The sequence below is a fragment of the Canis aureus genome, chromosome 16 (assembly GCF_053574225.1).
Source record: "Canis aureus isolate CA01 chromosome 16, VMU_Caureus_v.1.0, whole genome shotgun sequence".
Taxonomy (NCBI): Eukaryota; Metazoa; Chordata; class Mammalia; order Carnivora; family Canidae; genus Canis; species Canis aureus.
Window position 1 is genome coordinate 29,921,626 of NC_135626.1, and position 18,912 is coordinate 29,940,537.

Consider the following 18,912-nt stretch of genomic DNA (forward strand, 5'->3'; position numbering starts at 1 on the left):
CAGGGTTAGTATAACATTCAACCACTCATCAATGTAATTCACTTCATTAACAGAATAAAAGAAGAAAAATCATATGGTCATCTTCATAGATGCAGAATAAGAAGAATTTGACATGATTCAATATCTGTTTACTGAACCAAAAACAAGAACAAAACGAAACAAAACAAAACAAAAAAAACCTTTCAGGAATATAAGGGAACTTGTCAACCAGATGAAGAGAATCTACAAAAATCTATAGACTTATACTTAATGGTTAAAGACCAAATGCTTCCTCCTAGGATCAGAAGCAATGCATGGATGTCCATTCCTCTCTCTCCTATTATACCGGACATTCTAGCTAGTGTAGCAAGGCAAGAAAAGGTATAAAGACTGGAAGGAAAGAAGCATAACAGTCTTCTTTTGCAGATAACATGAACATTTTGTAGAACGGTCTAATAAATCTACAAAAATCTACTCAGCAATAAATGTAACGAAATGTATGCAAAACTTGTATACTCGGAACTCCATGACACTAATGAGTAAAATTAAAGAAAACCTAAATAAATAGAGATGTATACTTTCTTCATGGATCAAATCAGAACTGATATTATTAAGATGTCAATTCTTCCAAACTGAACTCTAGATTCAATGCAGGGTGGTTTTTTTGTTTTTGTTTTTGTTTTTTTAGAAATCAAAAAGCTGATTCTGAAATTTTTATAAAAATGGAAAGGATCTAAAATAGCCAAAACAACTTTGAGAAAGAACAAAGTTGGAAGGCTTACACTACCTGATTTAAAGACCTGCTATAAAGTCATAGTAATCATGATCTGTGGTATTGGTATCAGGACAGCTCTTCAGATAAAGACTGTGACATAAAGATAGGTACATAGATTTAATGAAACCAAACAGAGAGCCCAGAAATAGCATGCACATATATGATCAACTGATTTTTGACAACTGATTTTTGGAAAACTGAAATTTTCCAACAGAGAGCATCAGAACAATGAGGTGTCCATATGCAAAAATAAAACCTCAGCCACTACTTCATCTCCTATATAAAAAATTAACTTGAATTGAAATATAGACCTAACTGCAAAAGCTCACACTATACAACTTCTTCTAGAAGAAAACATAGGAGAAAATCTTTGTGAACTTGAATAAGAAAATGATTTATTAAAAGAGGCACTGAGAGCAGAAACCATAAAATAAATTGATGAATTGCACTTTATGAAAATTAAAAACTTCTGCTCTTTATTACACCCTAATACCAGCTACACTTTTAATACACCTGGAGGCAAGCTTTAAGGAAAGAGTGAAAGTTTCCTGGAGAATCCATATCCAAAATGGCAAAAACAGTCTGTGGAGAGAGAGAGAGGAGTTTCCCCAGGTTTACTTTAAAACCACCTGTTCCCTGGGTTCTGGCTGCTTGCTCCCGTAGAGAGCTCTGGCTGCCACCTTCATCCTGTCCCCAAATACCAGCTGTGTCAAGTGAAGGGCGGGTCTGGCATGGCCCCCACTGTGCTTGCTGTGGCATTGGCTGCAGCAGCTCTGACCCAGTCAGACTCACAGAGGGAGGCTCCAATTTTACTCATGGCCACCCCAAGGGACTGGGTCACACTATCTGGAAATGTGAGAAACTGGACCAATGAGAGGTAGGAGATTGGAAGGAGCTCTCAGATAATTTCTTCTCCGTTCTTCCCTTGTGGACTGTTTTGAGGGCTTCTTGGAAGCAATCACACACAAACCACTAGATGTGTTTTCTTGTGAAGCCATGGCTAGTTCAGTAACAAACGATCTATTTTCATGTTTCCTCCTTGACTCAGTTCCCTTTTTCCTTGATGGCTTGACTCTTGGTGTCCTGAGGCTGTGTCTCCCAATACCCAACAGAACATTCATGATTGGTTTTGCCTCAGGTTTTGCTTTCACAGGGTAAGAAAAAATGTAATAATAGCCTTCGGAGAAAGTTGGCACCATTATTATATTATTATTTTGCAAACAAAGAAACTGAGGCCCATAGAATTTGGGTAACTTCTCCAAGATCCAAATAACCAGTAAATGGAGGAGGCAGGATTTATTCTGACTCCAAAGTCCATGGTCTTAGCAAATCTACTATTATTCTGCCTGAGGGAGCTTGGTCTGGCTGCCTGTCAGCTTCTTTCTAGACCTTGATTCTAAAGAGAAGATCTTGACCTCGTTATGAGTTCTGGCACGTCCAGAGTCCCTGATTCACAGGAGCTTGCTTCTGGGACTTTCTCATCATATTTGTACTGTGAAAAAAGACCTGAGCCAGTTTGGATGAGGAGCAGTTGTAAGACAAAGCATATTAGAAACAGGAACTCTAGCCATTCTTGACAGCTGGGTAGACAGATACATTCAGTGAAGGGAACATTTCTGACTGGGACAAGATTGCTCTTCAGGCTGTGATGTGAACTAGGGACCTTCACACTTCAACCTGCCTGTCACTAGACAGAAAAGAAAGTGTGACCCTTCTCCTATTCCCCACCTGCTGTTACCATGACAGGTATGTCTCTGATTGCTAAAGAGTGGCCAGTTCTATTACACTGATAATATATAACGGTATGGAAGCAACCTTTCAAGTTCCTGTGCATCTAAAAACATATTTTCAGTTGTTCAGTGATAAGTTTTGAAAAGTCAGTGGTTACTTCACAGCAGGAAGAAGATTGATTTTTGAAGTTTAAAAGGATGTTTATGAGGAAGCAGGTGAAAAGACAATTAATTTTGATTCTATAGTTTAATAAACCCTTTGGGTGACCTACTTTGGTAGTCTATATATGCTGTGATAGATCCTGGGAATTCAAAGGTGAATAAGACACCCTCAGAGGGTGACTGACAGTATTAGTTTGCCTAGGACTAAGTGGATTCCTGGGAGGCAGGACTTTCAGTGCTAAAACTAGGGAAGTCCCAGGCAAATTGAAACAAGTTGATTACCCTACCTGTACCCCAACATGGTGATAGGCTAATGAAGAAGACAGTTATGCAAGTGTGTGTTTGTATGAAATAGTGTGATACGTGAAATTATGAAATAGTGATAATGGCTTTTACTTCTATAGCACTTTCTAAGTCAGGCACTATTTAGAATAATGCCTTTATGTGTATCAGCTCTCTGTATCCCATAACAGTCTTGTGAAGTAAGGACTATTATCCCCATTTTACATAGAAAGGAATTGAGGTACTACTAAGGGGGCAGATCTGGGATTCAAACACAGGCAATATGGATCTGAGAGTTGATCTGAGAGCTAAGCCTCTCAACACTGCTCTCAAATGTTTAAGGCAAGAAATAGCATAGAGGAGTGAGTGACAGTAGGTGTCATGGGAGAAGAGGGTATGGGAGAATGGGTTAGAAATGGTGATGACCGAGCAAGATTTTGAACAGTGAATGAAGAATCAACCAGCAGGAAGGAAAGGAAAGGGCATTCCAGGTATAATAACTCAGGTTAGGACATGTGATAGTGTTGCTGGTTGGTCAGTGCCCACAGGTGCCCTAATAGAATTCTTCTGGGCTCTGACATTTCCAAAGGGCCTTTCATCTGCCACATAAAGACCTTTGGAAAGGAGCCTTGAGAGATAGCAGGACCAGACCAGCAAGGGCTTTGCATACCATGATGAGTGACAATAGATTTCACTTTTCACAATGGAGAAGCACTAGAGAAAGCCTGAGATTTGCATTTTTAGAGAATCACTCTGGTAGTATCCAGAGGGTGGTTTGAAGGGAAGAGGGCTATAGTGGGACCAGTGGCAGGGGACAGCCAAGTATAAGGCTGTTGAAAATCACAATGAGAGCTGGTGACTTCCACTCCAAGATGTCACAATGGGGATGGAGAAGGCTGGGCAGATTAAAAAGAGAGAGGAAGGAAGATGGACCAAATGTAGTTAGTGATTAGATGGAGGGACTTCAGGAGTTAGGAACCTGAGGATAACTTTTGTTAGCTCTGCTTGGTTGACTAGGTGCAGAATGGCTTACCAATAATTTTTTTAAAAAGAGAGGAATGTAAGAGGAAAACTGGATTTAAAAGGGGAAAGGTGGTGAGTTCAGCTTTCCACATGTGACTTTCAATGGCCTAGAGGAAAAATAGATGGTATCTTTTAATCCAAGCATCCCATAAAAAGAAGGAAATGGCTTGTCCTAAAGCCTACTTAGCTTTCTGATTAAGAGTTAAGTGATAAAGGGTTGGTTGGTTAAGCATCCAACTATTGGTTTCAGCTCAGGTCATGATCTCAGGGTGGTGAGATCAGGCTCCACAGGCTCTGCACTCAGTGGGGATCTGCTTGAGAGTCTCTTTCTCTCCCTCTGCCCCTCCCTCTGCCCTCTGGCTTGCACATGCACACTCTCTCTCAAATAAATAAGTAAATCTTAAAAAAAAAAAAAAGAGTGAAATGATTATTACAAGAGAAGTTCTTGGAGATAGGTGTGAAATAGATAGAAAGCAGAAGAATTAATACAGTATTAATGCAACATCCTTTGGGTTTCCCGTGAGGAAGAAAATACTGAATACATTCATTTATGATAAGCTATGAGGGTCTCAATTTATTATTCCCCCTAAGAAGATTTCTTTTGTAAAAGACAGCAATATTTAATTGAATCTCTGATGAAAGAATTTCAGGTACCTTAATCCTAGAGACGGGATAATTCTTTTGGCAGATGAGTTTTCTAGAACTCCTTAAATAAATCACAGTACATTTACAGCTGTGAATTCCATGTGCATGGGTATGGGGGTAATTTGAATGTAAATTCTATAATGGGTTCTACTCATCCTTGAACTAACTCCTCCAAAATGTTCATTTCAAAACATTTAAGATCTTCAGTATCTCAGCATCATAAGTATAGGGAAGTCACTTATTACTGATTAATATTGATAAAAATTATTTACATGATCTATTTATTTAAAGTTGTGCTTTTAAAATGCCATTTTCCACTCTATTCTCCCCTTCTAGTCCCCTGAGTGTGATCATGCTTCCTTTAGAGTACCCTGTATCCCTTTGATGGGGAAGGTGTATATATCTCCTCATTCCCACATAAACCCTCATCCATAGGTTTCTGATGCATGGTCTCTGGATTAACGTAAACAACAACCTTGATTACCTACTGCATCTTTAATTGGAAAGCTTTAAGTAGTATCTCATGGATAGATTAGTTGAGCTTAGCATGTCTTCTTTAAAATAATCAGGAATAGAAAAAAAAAAAAAAAAGGAAGAATGGAGATCCAGGTAGAGTGAGGGAATTTCCTGAAGACACATAGTCTGGGAATGAGCAAAAGTGCCCTACTATCCTGATATCTCTAATCATTAGTCAATTCCATCTCCTTCCTATTAGAATGCCATCAGTTCTGAAAGAGTCAAATCACATGGGAGAATGATGCTGCTCTTGTGATTGAGTGGCCTGGGATACTTTCCACTCTGCAAAACTTTGCCCATCTCTCAGATTTCCTAACTTCGGTTTTGATTTAGGGAAGCATGCTGCTCACTCTTCTGCCATCATCCATCTTTGTCAGCACCCAAGGCCACAACTCCATCTGAATGGCCAGTGATACGTTGCAGATAGTGTGCAACAAAGATAGTAAACTCTGTATGACCTTTATATGGATTCTGAACCAACTAGAAAAGGATTTGGTGCTGCCATAAAGCCTTGCAGTAACCAGGCAAAGAAAAGACCAAGAAGACATGGTAGTGGTAGCAGTGGTTGGAAAAGCAATCGCTTTTGCCATTCACGTTCCCCCTCTGCAGAGGCTGGCTTGCATTTTATTAGGAAATGAAGAAATCAAGTAAGTACAGGGATTTTGTGTTCCAGCATAGAAGCAAAATCAGACTGGATTATCAATGGTACTTCCAGTGGCCTTGGCGGGGCCCAAGACCAGCATGGGTAACAAGACGCTTAGAGTGTTCCACTTTGAACCTAATATTCCCTACCAACCATATATCTTCACAGAATAAGAAAAGGATATAAGGCATATGGGTACAAAAGTAGCACTGGATCAAGCAAGAGTTTACATGGATGTCTACTGTGTGCCCTTAGCAGCTATCCTTGATATCACAGTCATGATGCTATTTACGGGCATGCTCACCCAGGATGCACAGAATACTGGTATCCCACCCTGCATGTCCAGCTGGATTAAAGGCAATATGTCTGGGTTTATATTTAGGATTATCAGCATGATGGGATCCATCTTTATCTAATCCAACAGGTATCTTATAGGTACTCAGGAACCGGATTAGAAAATGATCTTATACAACAAAAGAATATTTTACTTTTTCATAGCTATTGCTAATCAGTTAGGCAAGCACATAATGTCCTCAGGCTTGCTACAAACAAAATGTCTAATTATCGGAAATGGGGGCTTCCCCGCCCCCACTCTTGACTCCCCACATGGACGCCTACATGCTACTGCAGACCACTCTATATGTGCTGGTGTGCATCCTTCATGGGCTGCCTGCAGCTAACTTTGGAAGATGCAGATTTTTTGGTATCATTTAAACTGCAGCAACACATACACATTTAAAAAATAATCAGTGAATTAGAAAGCCCCACATTCATATGAAGAAAGACAACAATGAATTTTACTTACCAGTTCAGGTTGTTCGAGGCAGCAGAGGAACAAGTTGTTGGTAATTGTCCAGTGCTCTCATTCAATAAATCACACTGGCTTTGCTTTCTCCTGTGGCTCAGCCTCTGCGCAAAGCAAGCGAACCTCCTTCCTATTCTGTGTAAAGAATAAAATGCGAACAGGATCACTACAGGCAAGAGCTGAAGTCCATGATCACTAAGCTACTCTTAATGCAAAATAAAAGAGCAAATGATGCACAGGGAGAGAAGGGGAGAGGGAAACAGCTTGGCTCAGAATCTAGGTGTATTCTCAGGACTATAGCCCTGAAAAGGCTCGATTTCTCTTGTGCGCTGTTGTAAAGGGATGCCATGACTTCAGTGTGTCTTTAGCCTTTTGTATCTGTGAGGTCCATTAGGAACGGCATGCAGGGACAACAAGCTTCATGGCAAACAAGCCTGAATCAGAACGGGCTGTCATTCAAGGATGAGCAAAGGGGCAGCAAGGCAGCCAGTTAGCTTTGCACTATATCAACTGCAGGCAAAGGAATATCGTCTGGCATGCAAGAGCCCATCCAGAAATCTGTGACTGCAAGTGATCTACAGCTCTCCTGGGACCAGACACCCCCTTACTCCCACAGCTCACGGGGATGAGAAGCACACAGGTGGCCACCACATCCCCTCACCTAAGGCACCTGTGCAATCCTTTACAAGCTCCCAACAAGAGCAAAGAAAGCTCCAATCCAGTCAGGGCTGCTCAGGCATTGCTGGAGTTTTTGTCTGAGCAGGTTCTGGGGAAGTAGTCAGTGGATCTGGGACTTAGGACACCAAGAGGCTCGATCTTAGGAGGAAGATTCCAGTGCTTCTTTCATGCCGGCTCTGTATGGGTGCACCTGGCTCCTTTCATGACGTTACGCTTTACATGACTAATGAAACACACAGAATAAATTTCCTAGAAAGCCGCTTATTTAGGCATTTTTCATGTTTCTCTCTAAAATAAAATGGCAAATGACCTTCATAGGCTGCTTTATGTTAAGGAGACATTGTTGATTGAGAGCACGTGTTAAACCCTGCGCCACCCCCTCCCCCCAGCACACAGATACACACACACACACACATACACACAGACGTCCCTAGCAACAGCATTAAGAATCTTTCTAAAGATCTCTTCAGATTCTCTCTCTGCCAAATGAAAGCTTAGCTGCTATGATGACTTCAGAAATAGTTTTGGACCTTTCTACTAGGTACTGACTCTGGTGTGTTATTTATACCTGGAGCCAAATCAACTCCCAAATTTTGAATGTGACTCTGCAGCAAATCAGGAGAAAGTCTCTTGGTTATAAACAAGAGGGCAGAGTGTTATTCTTTGGCCTGGTAATTAATTAGAATCCTGGGAATGGCATCTTGTGTTCCTGAAACTCTCCTCCTTTCTAGAGAACATTTCACTGTGGTGGCTGACTCGTCCCTGACAAGTGACTACTCTGGAGTTGGGATCTGAGGCGAGGCTCAATGACTCATAAAACCTCCCAAAGGAGGGGCGTAGGTTAGCTTTAAACAATTGTCTTACTTTTTCTTTTCTCGTTCAAAAGGCAAAATCTCTCTTTGGAATATTTTTTCCCCTCTCCCTCTCCTTAGACTTATTTGTCCATGGAAGCATTGCATGAATAATCTAATTTGGCAATATTCGTGCCCTTGAGGTTCAGAAGGCTATTTTTTTCATCAAGGATTAAGAAAGAGTCAAGCTACCCTTTTGCAGCTTAAGCCTAAACGATTGCCAGGTAGAACTTTACCCTTATCTCTAAACAAACTTTGACTTTAACACAGATTTACTTAAATTCCATCTGCTGGGGATAGCCAGGTGACTGAGTCATTCTACTAAGGTTAGGGGCCACCTCCGAGGGGTCATGATTCAATCTGCTGTGCAAACCTAAGGGGATGAAGTCTTAGTAATAGTGGCATCGCTTCCAGGAGCAAATGCCTAAGACTCAGTCATGTCATGCATCCTCTGTCCATTGCATTCATTCATTAATCTACTCATTCTTTAATCTGCTCTTAACAAATAGGATTTAAATTTATTAAGTCCTTAGTTGGTGTGCCACATTGTGCCAAATACTTTAATGTTACCAAAAAGCTTATCAATGAAGTTATAAACTCCTTCACATACCTCAGCAAAATTCTCTGTAATCCAGCTCTGCCTACCTCTGTGGTCTCATTTCTTGCCCTCTTCCTACTTTCCCTTCATGCTGCAGCCTTTAAAACATCTTTCAGTTCCTTGGACATGCCATACTGCCTCTCAATTCCAGAATCCTGCAGATTATATTCTTCTGCCCCTACACTCGGTCCCTGTTGTCTGGTGAACTCACGTGCAGCGCTAGAGTCTTGGCTTAAGCATCATCTCTCTGAGATCCTTTTCTAGCCCTGTTAGGGTCCCCACTCCGCAGTCTAGAGCACCTTCACCTTGCCCTTTGTGACATCCATCACATTTTCTTACACTTACTTGTTTTACATCAGCCATCCCTATTTTGCTATGAGTTTAATGGCAAAGTCATCTATTCACTCCTCAATTTCCAGTCTAGCATAATTCCTGGCACATAGAAGGCATTCAATAAATATTTAGTGAATGTTTTGTTGAAGTGCATAGCATGTATGTGTTGAGTGAATAAATAAAGCATTTCAAAGAATAATAGGGGTCTGAGAATGAAAAGGAACCCTAAAGTTAAGTTACTATATCTAATTTTTCTTGCCAAGTGGCCATCCACTGAGGTCTCACCTCCTCGGATTATTCCTTCTCCATTAATCTCAGCCCAGAGTAATCACACACTTACTTTGTCCCCCGTCCCCCGGCACTTTTACAGGATGTTCCTGCTTTTTGTTCTCCAGCTCTTTCCTAAGACTTTGCTTCCTCTCTACAGACTAGTATTCTCCATAACGCCTAGCATAAGCCTATAATTATTTGATGCTTGATTCATTCAATAACAAACATTTGAGCAGGGAGTTACTTGCTTTAGGAAGATTACTCTGTATTGGGGGAAGGATGTATTGCATTGGCCAGACCTAGACAGGACTCTAACAATGACCACAGCACAGAGATAGAACTTAAAAACAGCTCTGCGCTTTCTTTCCCTCCCCCCACTCCCATATCATAACACCCATGTTCTCATCTGGAACACTGAGAATGTTTGTTCCATACTCAGCACTTCCCCTCCACCCAATTCCACCCCCACAGTTAGCTCACTTGCTTAGGTTATTTGTGAACATGTCTCACTGCTTCAAGCTCCTTTGAAGACAGGGATTACATTTTAGTTAATTTGTATCTTCCTTCTCCAGCCCCTGCTCTGGCCAGGCCTGGTGTCTTGAAATAGTTAAGTTATTAAATCAGTATTAAGAAAGAAAAACATCTTATTTATGCAAAGTGGTGGATAAAGCACTAGCGTGATGTGGGGAGGGGAACAAAGATGAGGAGGTATCTTTTCAGAGATAAAAGGGCTCTTTGTAGGGAGAGAGAACTAGTACTCTCTTCCAGAATGCTTAGGCAAGATTCACAGGGAAGTCTGCAGTTGCACTGGATCTGCAAGTGTGAAGATCTCTTGAGGTTGAACAGAAGAGAAGGAAATGGGTCGATGCACAGAATTCCTAGAATGTTTAGGGAATGACAAATAATCCAGCTGGGCTGGAGTGAACGTGGACGGAAGATCTAATGGAATTCAGGCTACAGAAATAGGCTGGGGTGGGATTGGGATGTGCGTGGATGCCCTGTTAGGGTTTGAACTTGTTCCTGAAGGTGACAGGGATTTGGGCAGGACAATGGCAGGGCCGTGCATTAAGATCCCTCTGGTTTAGCCACTGTAGCCTGTGAACTGAGGCAGTGAGAGCCTGAGAGAAAGCAGGAAGATGACGATGGCGAGGGCCTGTGGAAATGGAAATCAGGAGCTGAAGGTGGGGCACACTCCGGAGGAGGACCTGTCCATGGCGCACCTGTGAGTGAGTGAAGACATGAGTGGGAGGAAGAAGCCTAAGATGACTTTGAACCTCTGTGATGGCAGATGATGGCAGCATCCATCGATCATCACATGCCATGAAGGCAGAGAAAAGAGCAGGAGGCCGAGTCCTTGCAGCCATGTGGAATGCGCCTGGGCTGCTCTGAAGAAGCCATTCAACAGCTGTGAAAGAAGTCAGTTCAGGTGGTGGCGGATGAACCACCCTGGCAACACACAGGGCCACTGGCAGGGGTGTGGGGGCAGAGTCACCCCGGGAAGAGGACTTCCAGGTGACGTGCTTCCCATCTCACAGCTGTTGAGCTTGGTAGAGGGGAGTCCAGCTGGGGATGAGATGGACTCCCCCTGGCTAAGTGACCTTGGGCAAGTTACTTTCTGCCTACCGGCTCTGAGCTCCCCCACTTGGCAAGTGAGGGAGGAGAGCCAGTTAACTTCAAAGGTCTGTTTTAGTATACTCTTCTCTGACTTGTGAAGTGCCACGTTGAGAATTTCAGAATACTTGTGAAACTAGGCCAAAGCCCACCAACATCAGAGGCTAGCAACATCCACCCTCTCCTGCGAAATCATGCCTATATTTTGAGAATGTCCATATATCACTGCAAATGCATGTCTGCCTTGTGGTTAGTTCCATGTGGTTTGTTTGTAAGACATAAATTTAAATTGATCACTTTTTGATGACCTTTTTCTAACAATTTTTCACTCTTTTTTTCAGCAAAGATTTTTTTAGGGGTGCCTTTTCATCAGAGTCTCAAATTAAATTATGGGAAGAAAGCAGCAGTCCCTTACTGTGGTCAGCAAAGAGTCTGGCCAGCCTACTTCCGCTCCCTAATCTCCTGACCTTCCTCAGGGCGCGGCCACTCAGTAACGGCTCCAATTCTTTTTTCAAAAATAAAATGTGCTACTTATCAAAAGCTGCTAAAAAGGAGACAAAAAAATAGGAAAAGAAAACTAACACCCCAGGGTGTATCTGAACATGCTTATTATGTGCGAAGTTGTTAGTAATGAATGTAAAACTCTTCCTCCTCCTCCCTCTCAATTACTAAGCCCCAAAGAAAAAAGGAAACGGGGTGGGGGAGGGCAGTGGCTATTCAGTCCAAAGCAGACCTTTTCTAAAGGTGCAGCCTGTTCATAGGCAAGCTATTTCTTGATTATTTTGTTTTAAGCACCAGCTGACCTTTCAGACTAAAAGTAAAGGTCCCAAAATATCCTGAGAAACTCTCTCTTGGGGTTCCCCCACCCAAGTCTTGGAGAGACTAGACTCTATGACATTCAGAAAGACTCTTCAAAAAGAGATGGGCTGTGTGACTTCTGCTGTGATTTGATGACAGAGTGTTTATCTGAACTAATCAATTGAGATTTTCCATGGTTGCATTTTTGAGAAATGGGATTCTCTTAAGGAGGTTACAAACACTTCACTGAAAGCTTTCCAAGAATGGCTTCATGCCGCCTCTCAGCAGCCTCTCGCCGGGCTGTAGCACCGATGTGATAATCAGAGTCCGAGCTTCTGAAAAGTCTTCTTGTTCTGGCAGCCACCCTCCTCTCAGTCATCATAAGAATTCTTAAACTATGAATCCCCTATTGTCTGTGTGAGCCCGGGATCCCCCACACCATGCCGAGGAAGGAATGTGAACCTCCTAGGTCTGGTCCTAAGCCTCAACCCTGTCCAGCAGGTCACAAAGCCCCATTGATACTCAGCTCCAAAGTTTTATCATAATTCTTTATCTGCTCAGCCCCATATATCCTCTCGGGCAGTCAGGAGACGTTTGGTAATGAAGCCCATTTATCCTCATTTTCTCAATTGGCACACTTAAAGTTCTAATATTTATGTTCACACTGTCCTAATTTTGAATGTCAAAGATACTACACGAGACAAGTAGCATTGCCAAAGGATAATTGAACCTCACAGGAGAGTTCACCAGAGTCTAATGCGTGACGTGGTTTGTCATATTGCAATCATTGCATCACCAATACTTAATTTTAATAGTGTGGTGGAAACAGAGCAACAAACGCTGCCATTTATCAAACACCTTCCGTGTGGCCTGCAGCAACATCACTGAATTCTCACACTGTAAAGAGGATTATCCACTTTTTATTGGTGAGGAAACTATGGCTCAGAGAGATTAATTAACTTGTTTCTGTGCATTCAGGGGCTGAGGGGAGACTCAAACCCAGATCTCTGACTGCAAAGCTCATGGCATTTGTACCTGGCTCCTTTGCCTCTCACCAGAAATGCAATTTGTGAATCGCTTTAAATTAGTATAACACAGCTATTTTTCATCACAAATACGTGAAGGATTTTGAACTTAGGACTGCTAAAAGGTTTTGGCCAACTGAATAACGAGATCTGTTGTGATAAGTATTAGCACCGTGTCAGGTCAGAGTAGGAATTTGTGGCATATGGTTCACCTATCAATAGGTGGCAGTATTCACCCAAATCTCTCCAAGAGGAATTCGCACAGGTCACTTCTCTTTACAACCATCCCCAAGGCCATCTGCATTCTTTGATACACTGGATTTTATCATAAAGAATAGCATTTACAATAATTGGGCTGTTAACAGGATCTTCATCATGCCTTTGGAGAGTGAGATCTGGACTGTAGTGAGTTGTCTGGGAGGGCAATGTGCCATCACAGAGACTTTGGGACCCCTCTCCATTCACAACATTCATTTTGGCCATTTCTTTGGGGGAGGTCTTTTATCTGCAACTGGAAGCCAAAGATGATTTGTGTGTCTTCATTTACTTTAAGAATGTTATGCCGAATTTTTGAGTAATTTAAAAATGAAATTATTAATGCACTAGGATTTGGTAATTCAGATGTTCATAATTCAAAGAAAGTTTGCTCAGATAAGGACAATAAAGCAACTGGCAGACCTCATAGTTTCGACAAGGTTTCAAAACCTATGTACGTGTACACCTACCTGTCAAACCATATGAATCTTCACCAGGATGTATGAAAACCAGAGTCTATAAAGTAAGTGCTCAATGCACAAGTCAAAGTGGTCAAGTTGATGAGTTAGAGTACCAAAGCCTAAATGATTACTGGGTTTCAGGCAGACTCTTCCTCTTCCTCCTATTCCTACATATCCTCTTATTCTTTCTTCTCTTTTTTCTGTAAGGGAAATCTTCATATCATCTTTAGTTAAAAGTAGTAGCATAGAATCTGTCTCTATTTTCCAACTGCTAATAAGAGTCTGCCTGGTAGGATTTGGTTTTACAAAGTCAAGAAAACAGGTACAGTGGTCAATAATAGGATAAGCTGAGAGATTCTTAGGCCTATTTTTTAAAAAAAGATTTTATTTATTTATTCATAAATAAATAAATAAGGGAGACGCAGAGACGCAGGCAGAGGGAGAAGCAGACTCCATGCAGGGAGCCCAATGTGGGACTCCATCCTGGGACTCCAGGATCATGCCTTGAGCTGAAGACAGACACTCAACTGCTGAGCCACCCAGGCACCCCTCTTAGACCTATTTTTATGTTGACTTCCCCATTTTCATTTTGGATACCTGGAACTGATGGTCATAAACGACGACCAAGAAGCACTAAGAAATTAGGTAAGATGAGGAGTCCTGACTCTTAAAAATTACGAACTTGACTCAAGTAAGATTTTCAGGAGACCAAATTCTCTCAAAAGAGTTCAGATTGGCTGGTGGATGAAGGTGGTAGTCTTCACAGATGGCATATTAACTTCTCTTTTATGTTCCCAAACGGAATGAGTGTCTTTCTCTCCTCCCTCTGTAAGCATTCATAATTATGTTAGCCTGCTGTGCACAGTCTACCTTTGCTCGAGTTAGTTACTTGGGGCCCCACTGCCCTTACTGGACTAAGATCTCCAGGACAGCAGAATCCAGGCCTCTCTAACTTTTCAATTGCCTCTCAGCTCAAGGACTTGGACCCTGTGTATGGTAGATGAAGTTCAACGCATGTATATCTAGTTGAACTGAATTAAGGAGAATCTATATGAATGTATTTTACACTTCTGTCCATAGGTTTAAAGAAAAATTACAGCTTGGGTTTTGGAAACTATACATGGGTCACATTTCTTGTTTGTCATATGGTTCTCCCATTTTAGGATAGCATTGGTAAGTGACCATAGGAGTATCATGCCAAAGCCCACCCCACCCCCTGGAACCATTAATTAACTAATTTTATATCCCTGGCAAGACTACCTTATTTTGTAGGATGCCCTGGCCTCATGAAGATTAAATGCAAAGATAGGCAAAAAAAGCCCTCACAAGGTATGTTAAGTGACCCACATCTAGTGGATCATTCTAATCGCTAATGTTTCCTGCTTTTGTGGTTTAGAGACCCAACCTGCACTGAAAAGCCCAACACTACAATGCTGTTTCCTAATGGTAGCTATCATTGTTTCCCATATTAGGGCATAGCTAAGCACAAGGGGAGACATTCATCTTCAAAAGCTTACAAAATTACATTCAACCCATTAGGTGTATCAGGAGCTATTGCCATGCTCGGGAAATGAATTACCCAGCTGAATATCACAGGCTAATGAAGTTGTCAGCAGCAACAGTGCAGCCGTAGATTGTCTGATTACATGTTGACTGTGCTGGCCATTCAGGGACACACCGGGAAGGAAATAGTTGTCATATTGTCCACCACATTTTCAGCTCTGTCCCCAGCCATGGTAATAAACCTGATATCCCTAGAAGCACATGGAAAACAATAACAGCAACAAACCACAGAGAGCATCCTCTTATTCCTGGCATGGCTGGAGTCACTCTCTTCCTGTGGCTCCAATCTGTCATCTTCTTTAAAAAAATGACCATGACAAGGAGTGTAAGTTTAGATTCTGGTCTTCCAAACAAACATTTCACAAAGGGCTTCCTTAGTCTTTGTTAACCTCAAAATAAACAGCAGTCCAGCAAGAAAGCTTTAACTACGTGGGTGGGATTTACACCTCTCTTGTGAGTCAAAGATGGGGGCAGGCTGAGTTGTTCCTTTCTGTAGAAAGGTCTGCTTGAGCAGGTTGATAGGTAATATCTTTTGACATCAACTGGAATCTTCTCAAGGATTCTTTTTTTTTTTTTAAACCCCAAGCCCAAAAAACCCACAAAAACCCAAAAACAAAAGTCAAACAACCTGAAGTTTTCTCCTCTCCTAATTAAGTAGGTTAAACTAGATGACTTCAAAGCAACTCCCAGCTCTAACATGCTCTGATATTAAGAGGCTACTAGAGCACTTAGCACATAAAAGAATATTTGCCACAAAGACAAAATGCTTTATTTCTACCCAGTGACGGCTGGTTTGTACAGGAAATAGTTCTGGTACTTCAGAATCAAAAGACATGAACTTTCTTTCCCTATAGTGCAGTGAAATCCACTTTAAGCATGTGTTATTTATCAGGAATGCTTGCTTTAAAAATGAAAAAGAATGTAATGTATCTCACTCATTAATAGAACACTGCATCTATTCATGTTTTCTTTGGATAAAACCAACAAGATGTCTATGTTGGAGGGGATGGTGCTCTTTAAGTGCTTACCATATTGCACAGGAGCATTGGATATCCTTTGATTACCTTAGGTGGCCCCATGCAGTGGGTAGTGATTTGCATGAGTAACCTGGGTAGTTTTGGTGGTGAGTGAGGAAAGCCACAGAGCAAATTCTCCTTTCTTCACCCTCATTTTTTTTGTCTCCTGAGCACCAGTCACAATGGGTTTCCAAAAATTTGGGGATACTTCTGCTTGGAGATAAGTCCAGGTTTAAGTTGTATTCTAGATCCCTATGCTCAAATTTCAGAGAGGGTCCCCTGACCCTTGGTTAACTAATAAATAAATCTCAAGAGGTCTTCCCTCTTTTTCAGATTTTTCTTCTCTATTTACTTTGCAGCCTGAGAGTCCCTCAGATAAGCCCTGTGTGGCTGGCTTAGGATCCTGCCAATCTGCTTACCTGCCCATCTCCACAAGAAATACCTCACCCATTTGACAAATGGTTTATGTCCACGAATTCATGACACCAAATCTTAGTAGAGAAGAGAGAATTCTTTGTAATTAATCACAGAGAGAATTAAAAATGCTGAGGTAAAGAAGTGAGGACATTCATCTTATTTGTACCTCCAAACATACCGTAGGAAGACCTGTGGTCTTCCTGTGTGATAAGACCCAGCAATTATAAAGGGAGTCTACACTTAAAAACTGGACTGCAAATGCCACTTTACCTATTCGAATTGCTCTCTGCTGAAAGGGAAAACTTCTTCCTCTTTCTCCTAAAAATGCCAGGTCAGGTTTGCCATACAAGTATCAGGAGCATCTGACCTAAAGCACACAGCACCAAAAAAGGCATTTAATGATTGGAGAAAAAAGAAAAACAGAGAAAGCAATAAAAGGAAAGTTAAAGAGGTCATAGTTGTGTTTTAAAGAAAGCTTTAAAAATTCATCTGGTTAACTTTTAGCCTCATCTTTCTTGTTCCAGCCAATAAGGGGCTGCACCTTATAGACATTGGCGCAGCCCCTTTATTTCCGGCCTAGTTCTTCTGTTTTCAGCCTCTGTACCAGAATCTGAACCCCCATGAGAGCAGACCCATGAGCAGTTGAATGGGGTGCTCTGGCCACTTTGTAAGATTGCTCAGTGGAGCTTTTTCAAGGACTGCATATGCCAAGTACTCAAAGTAACTCTTCTATGGCATTGTCAGACCTACCGGATGCACCTTGCAGGAGAGCAAGGCACTGAATGGAATTAAAGGCTCAATGGCTCATTCACTTCATTCATTACTTGAGGGAAAATCCAAGACTTGGCTCAGAGAGGATTAAAAGGACTGCAACAGGCGCCTTCCATCAGGGCTGCCAATCTAGCTAGGTCAGACTCCTTTTGGTTTGAAAGGCGGTCACAGAGTCTCACTTATTTCTTCATTACTCAAAATTCAAATTCAGTGTATCAAATACAGCCAGATCTAGTTATTCCTAAGTGATTTACCTGAAACATCAAGGAAAGTAGGGATTTCCCTGAGAGTCCAACTCCAAAATACATTTCCTTCTCAAATTAAAACACACACACACACACACACACACACACCCACTACAGATTCACCATCTTCTCCAGATTTGTAAGTGAGAAAATCAAGTGTTTAGAAGCATTTACACTTCATCGACCAAATATTAATTTAGTGCAATGTGACATATGGGCAGGAGAAATTGTGGCTATTTAAACTGATTAAATCAAAACCACGTAGGCTGAGGAGAGTTATGTGTAGCCTAGTGAAACACAGTTGCCCTGGAACAAGAAGAGTTTATTTTGAGCTCGGCAGCACTGTGCAGTTGATATGGAGTAGATTTCTGCCTGAGATGGCATTAGGTGTCACACAAAGACCCCAGGCTTACAGTGAGAGGATTCTGAGTTCTGTTTGAAAAGAGCCATAGCCACTTTCAGCTACCTTAGAACCATTCACCTCTTCCCTTCTTCACACCTACATGTTCTTTTGCTCCACTTTTCCATCCTACTACTTTTCTTCACTCTGTCCCAGAACCTGAATTCCTTTTTAGGACCCCTTCTTAGTGAATCCCTTTGGTCTGGGATCCACTGTAGGAAAAAGTCTAGGATATTGGCAATGAAATGCCACTTAGGGTCAGGAGATGTGTATAATAGGCTTGGGTTTGCCATTTGTTAGTGGTGGAGTCTTTGGCAGGCACTTGACTTCTGTGTCTCAATTTTCTCATCTATATAATGGAATTAATAGTAGTCACCCTGCCTGGGCAGCCCAGGTGGCTCAGCGGTTTAGTGCCGCCTTCAACCCAGGGCCTGGTCCTGGAGACCCGGGATCGAGTCCCATGTCAGGTTCCCTGCATGGAGCCTGCTTCTCCCTCTGCCTGCATCTCTGCATCTCTGCCTCTCTCTCTCTCATGAATAAATAAATAAAATATTAAAAAAAAAAGTAGTCACCCCTGCCAAAGACCTAAATAGATACATTACAACAGAAGATTGCAAAATGGTCCCAATAGGGGCACCTGGGTGGCTCAGTCAGTTAAGTGTCTGCCTTTGGCACAGGTCATGATCCCAGAGTCCTGGGATCAAGCCTCTCATTGGGCCCCCTGCTGAGCAGGGAGTGTGCTTCTCCCTCTTCTCTTCTCCCCTGCTTGTGATCTCTCTCTCTCTCTCTCTCTCAAATAAATAAAATAAAATAAAATAAAAGGCCCAATAAGCACATGAAAAGGTGCTGAACTTAATTAGTCATCAGAGAATTGCAAAAGAAAACCACAATGAGATACCAGTGTACGCCCACTGGAATGTCTAACATCAAATGTTGGTGAGGATGTGGAACAATTGGAATGCCTGGGAGTGTGAAATGGTATAATAACTTTAGAGAATGGCTTGGCACTTTTTTATACAATTCAATATAATGTACCTTATGATTTAGCAATTCTTCCTTA

The 18,912-nt window shown here is 41.8% G+C and overlaps 1 protein-coding gene across 2 annotated transcripts in view; it reads right to left on the reverse strand.

Annotated features, from left to right (window-relative positions):
- Positions 1 to 18,912, reverse strand: part of ANKFN1 (ankyrin repeat and fibronectin type III domain containing 1) — a 298,786-nt gene that overhangs the window by 147,962 nt on the left and 131,912 nt on the right. For both annotated transcript variants that reach the window (XM_077852611.1, XM_077852610.1), the window contains exon 3: positions 6,561 to 6,695. In XM_077852611.1, the coding sequence (XP_077708737.1) occupies positions 6,561 to 6,695 (135 nt within the window). The remainder of the gene's footprint in view (positions 1 to 6,560; positions 6,696 to 18,912) is intronic.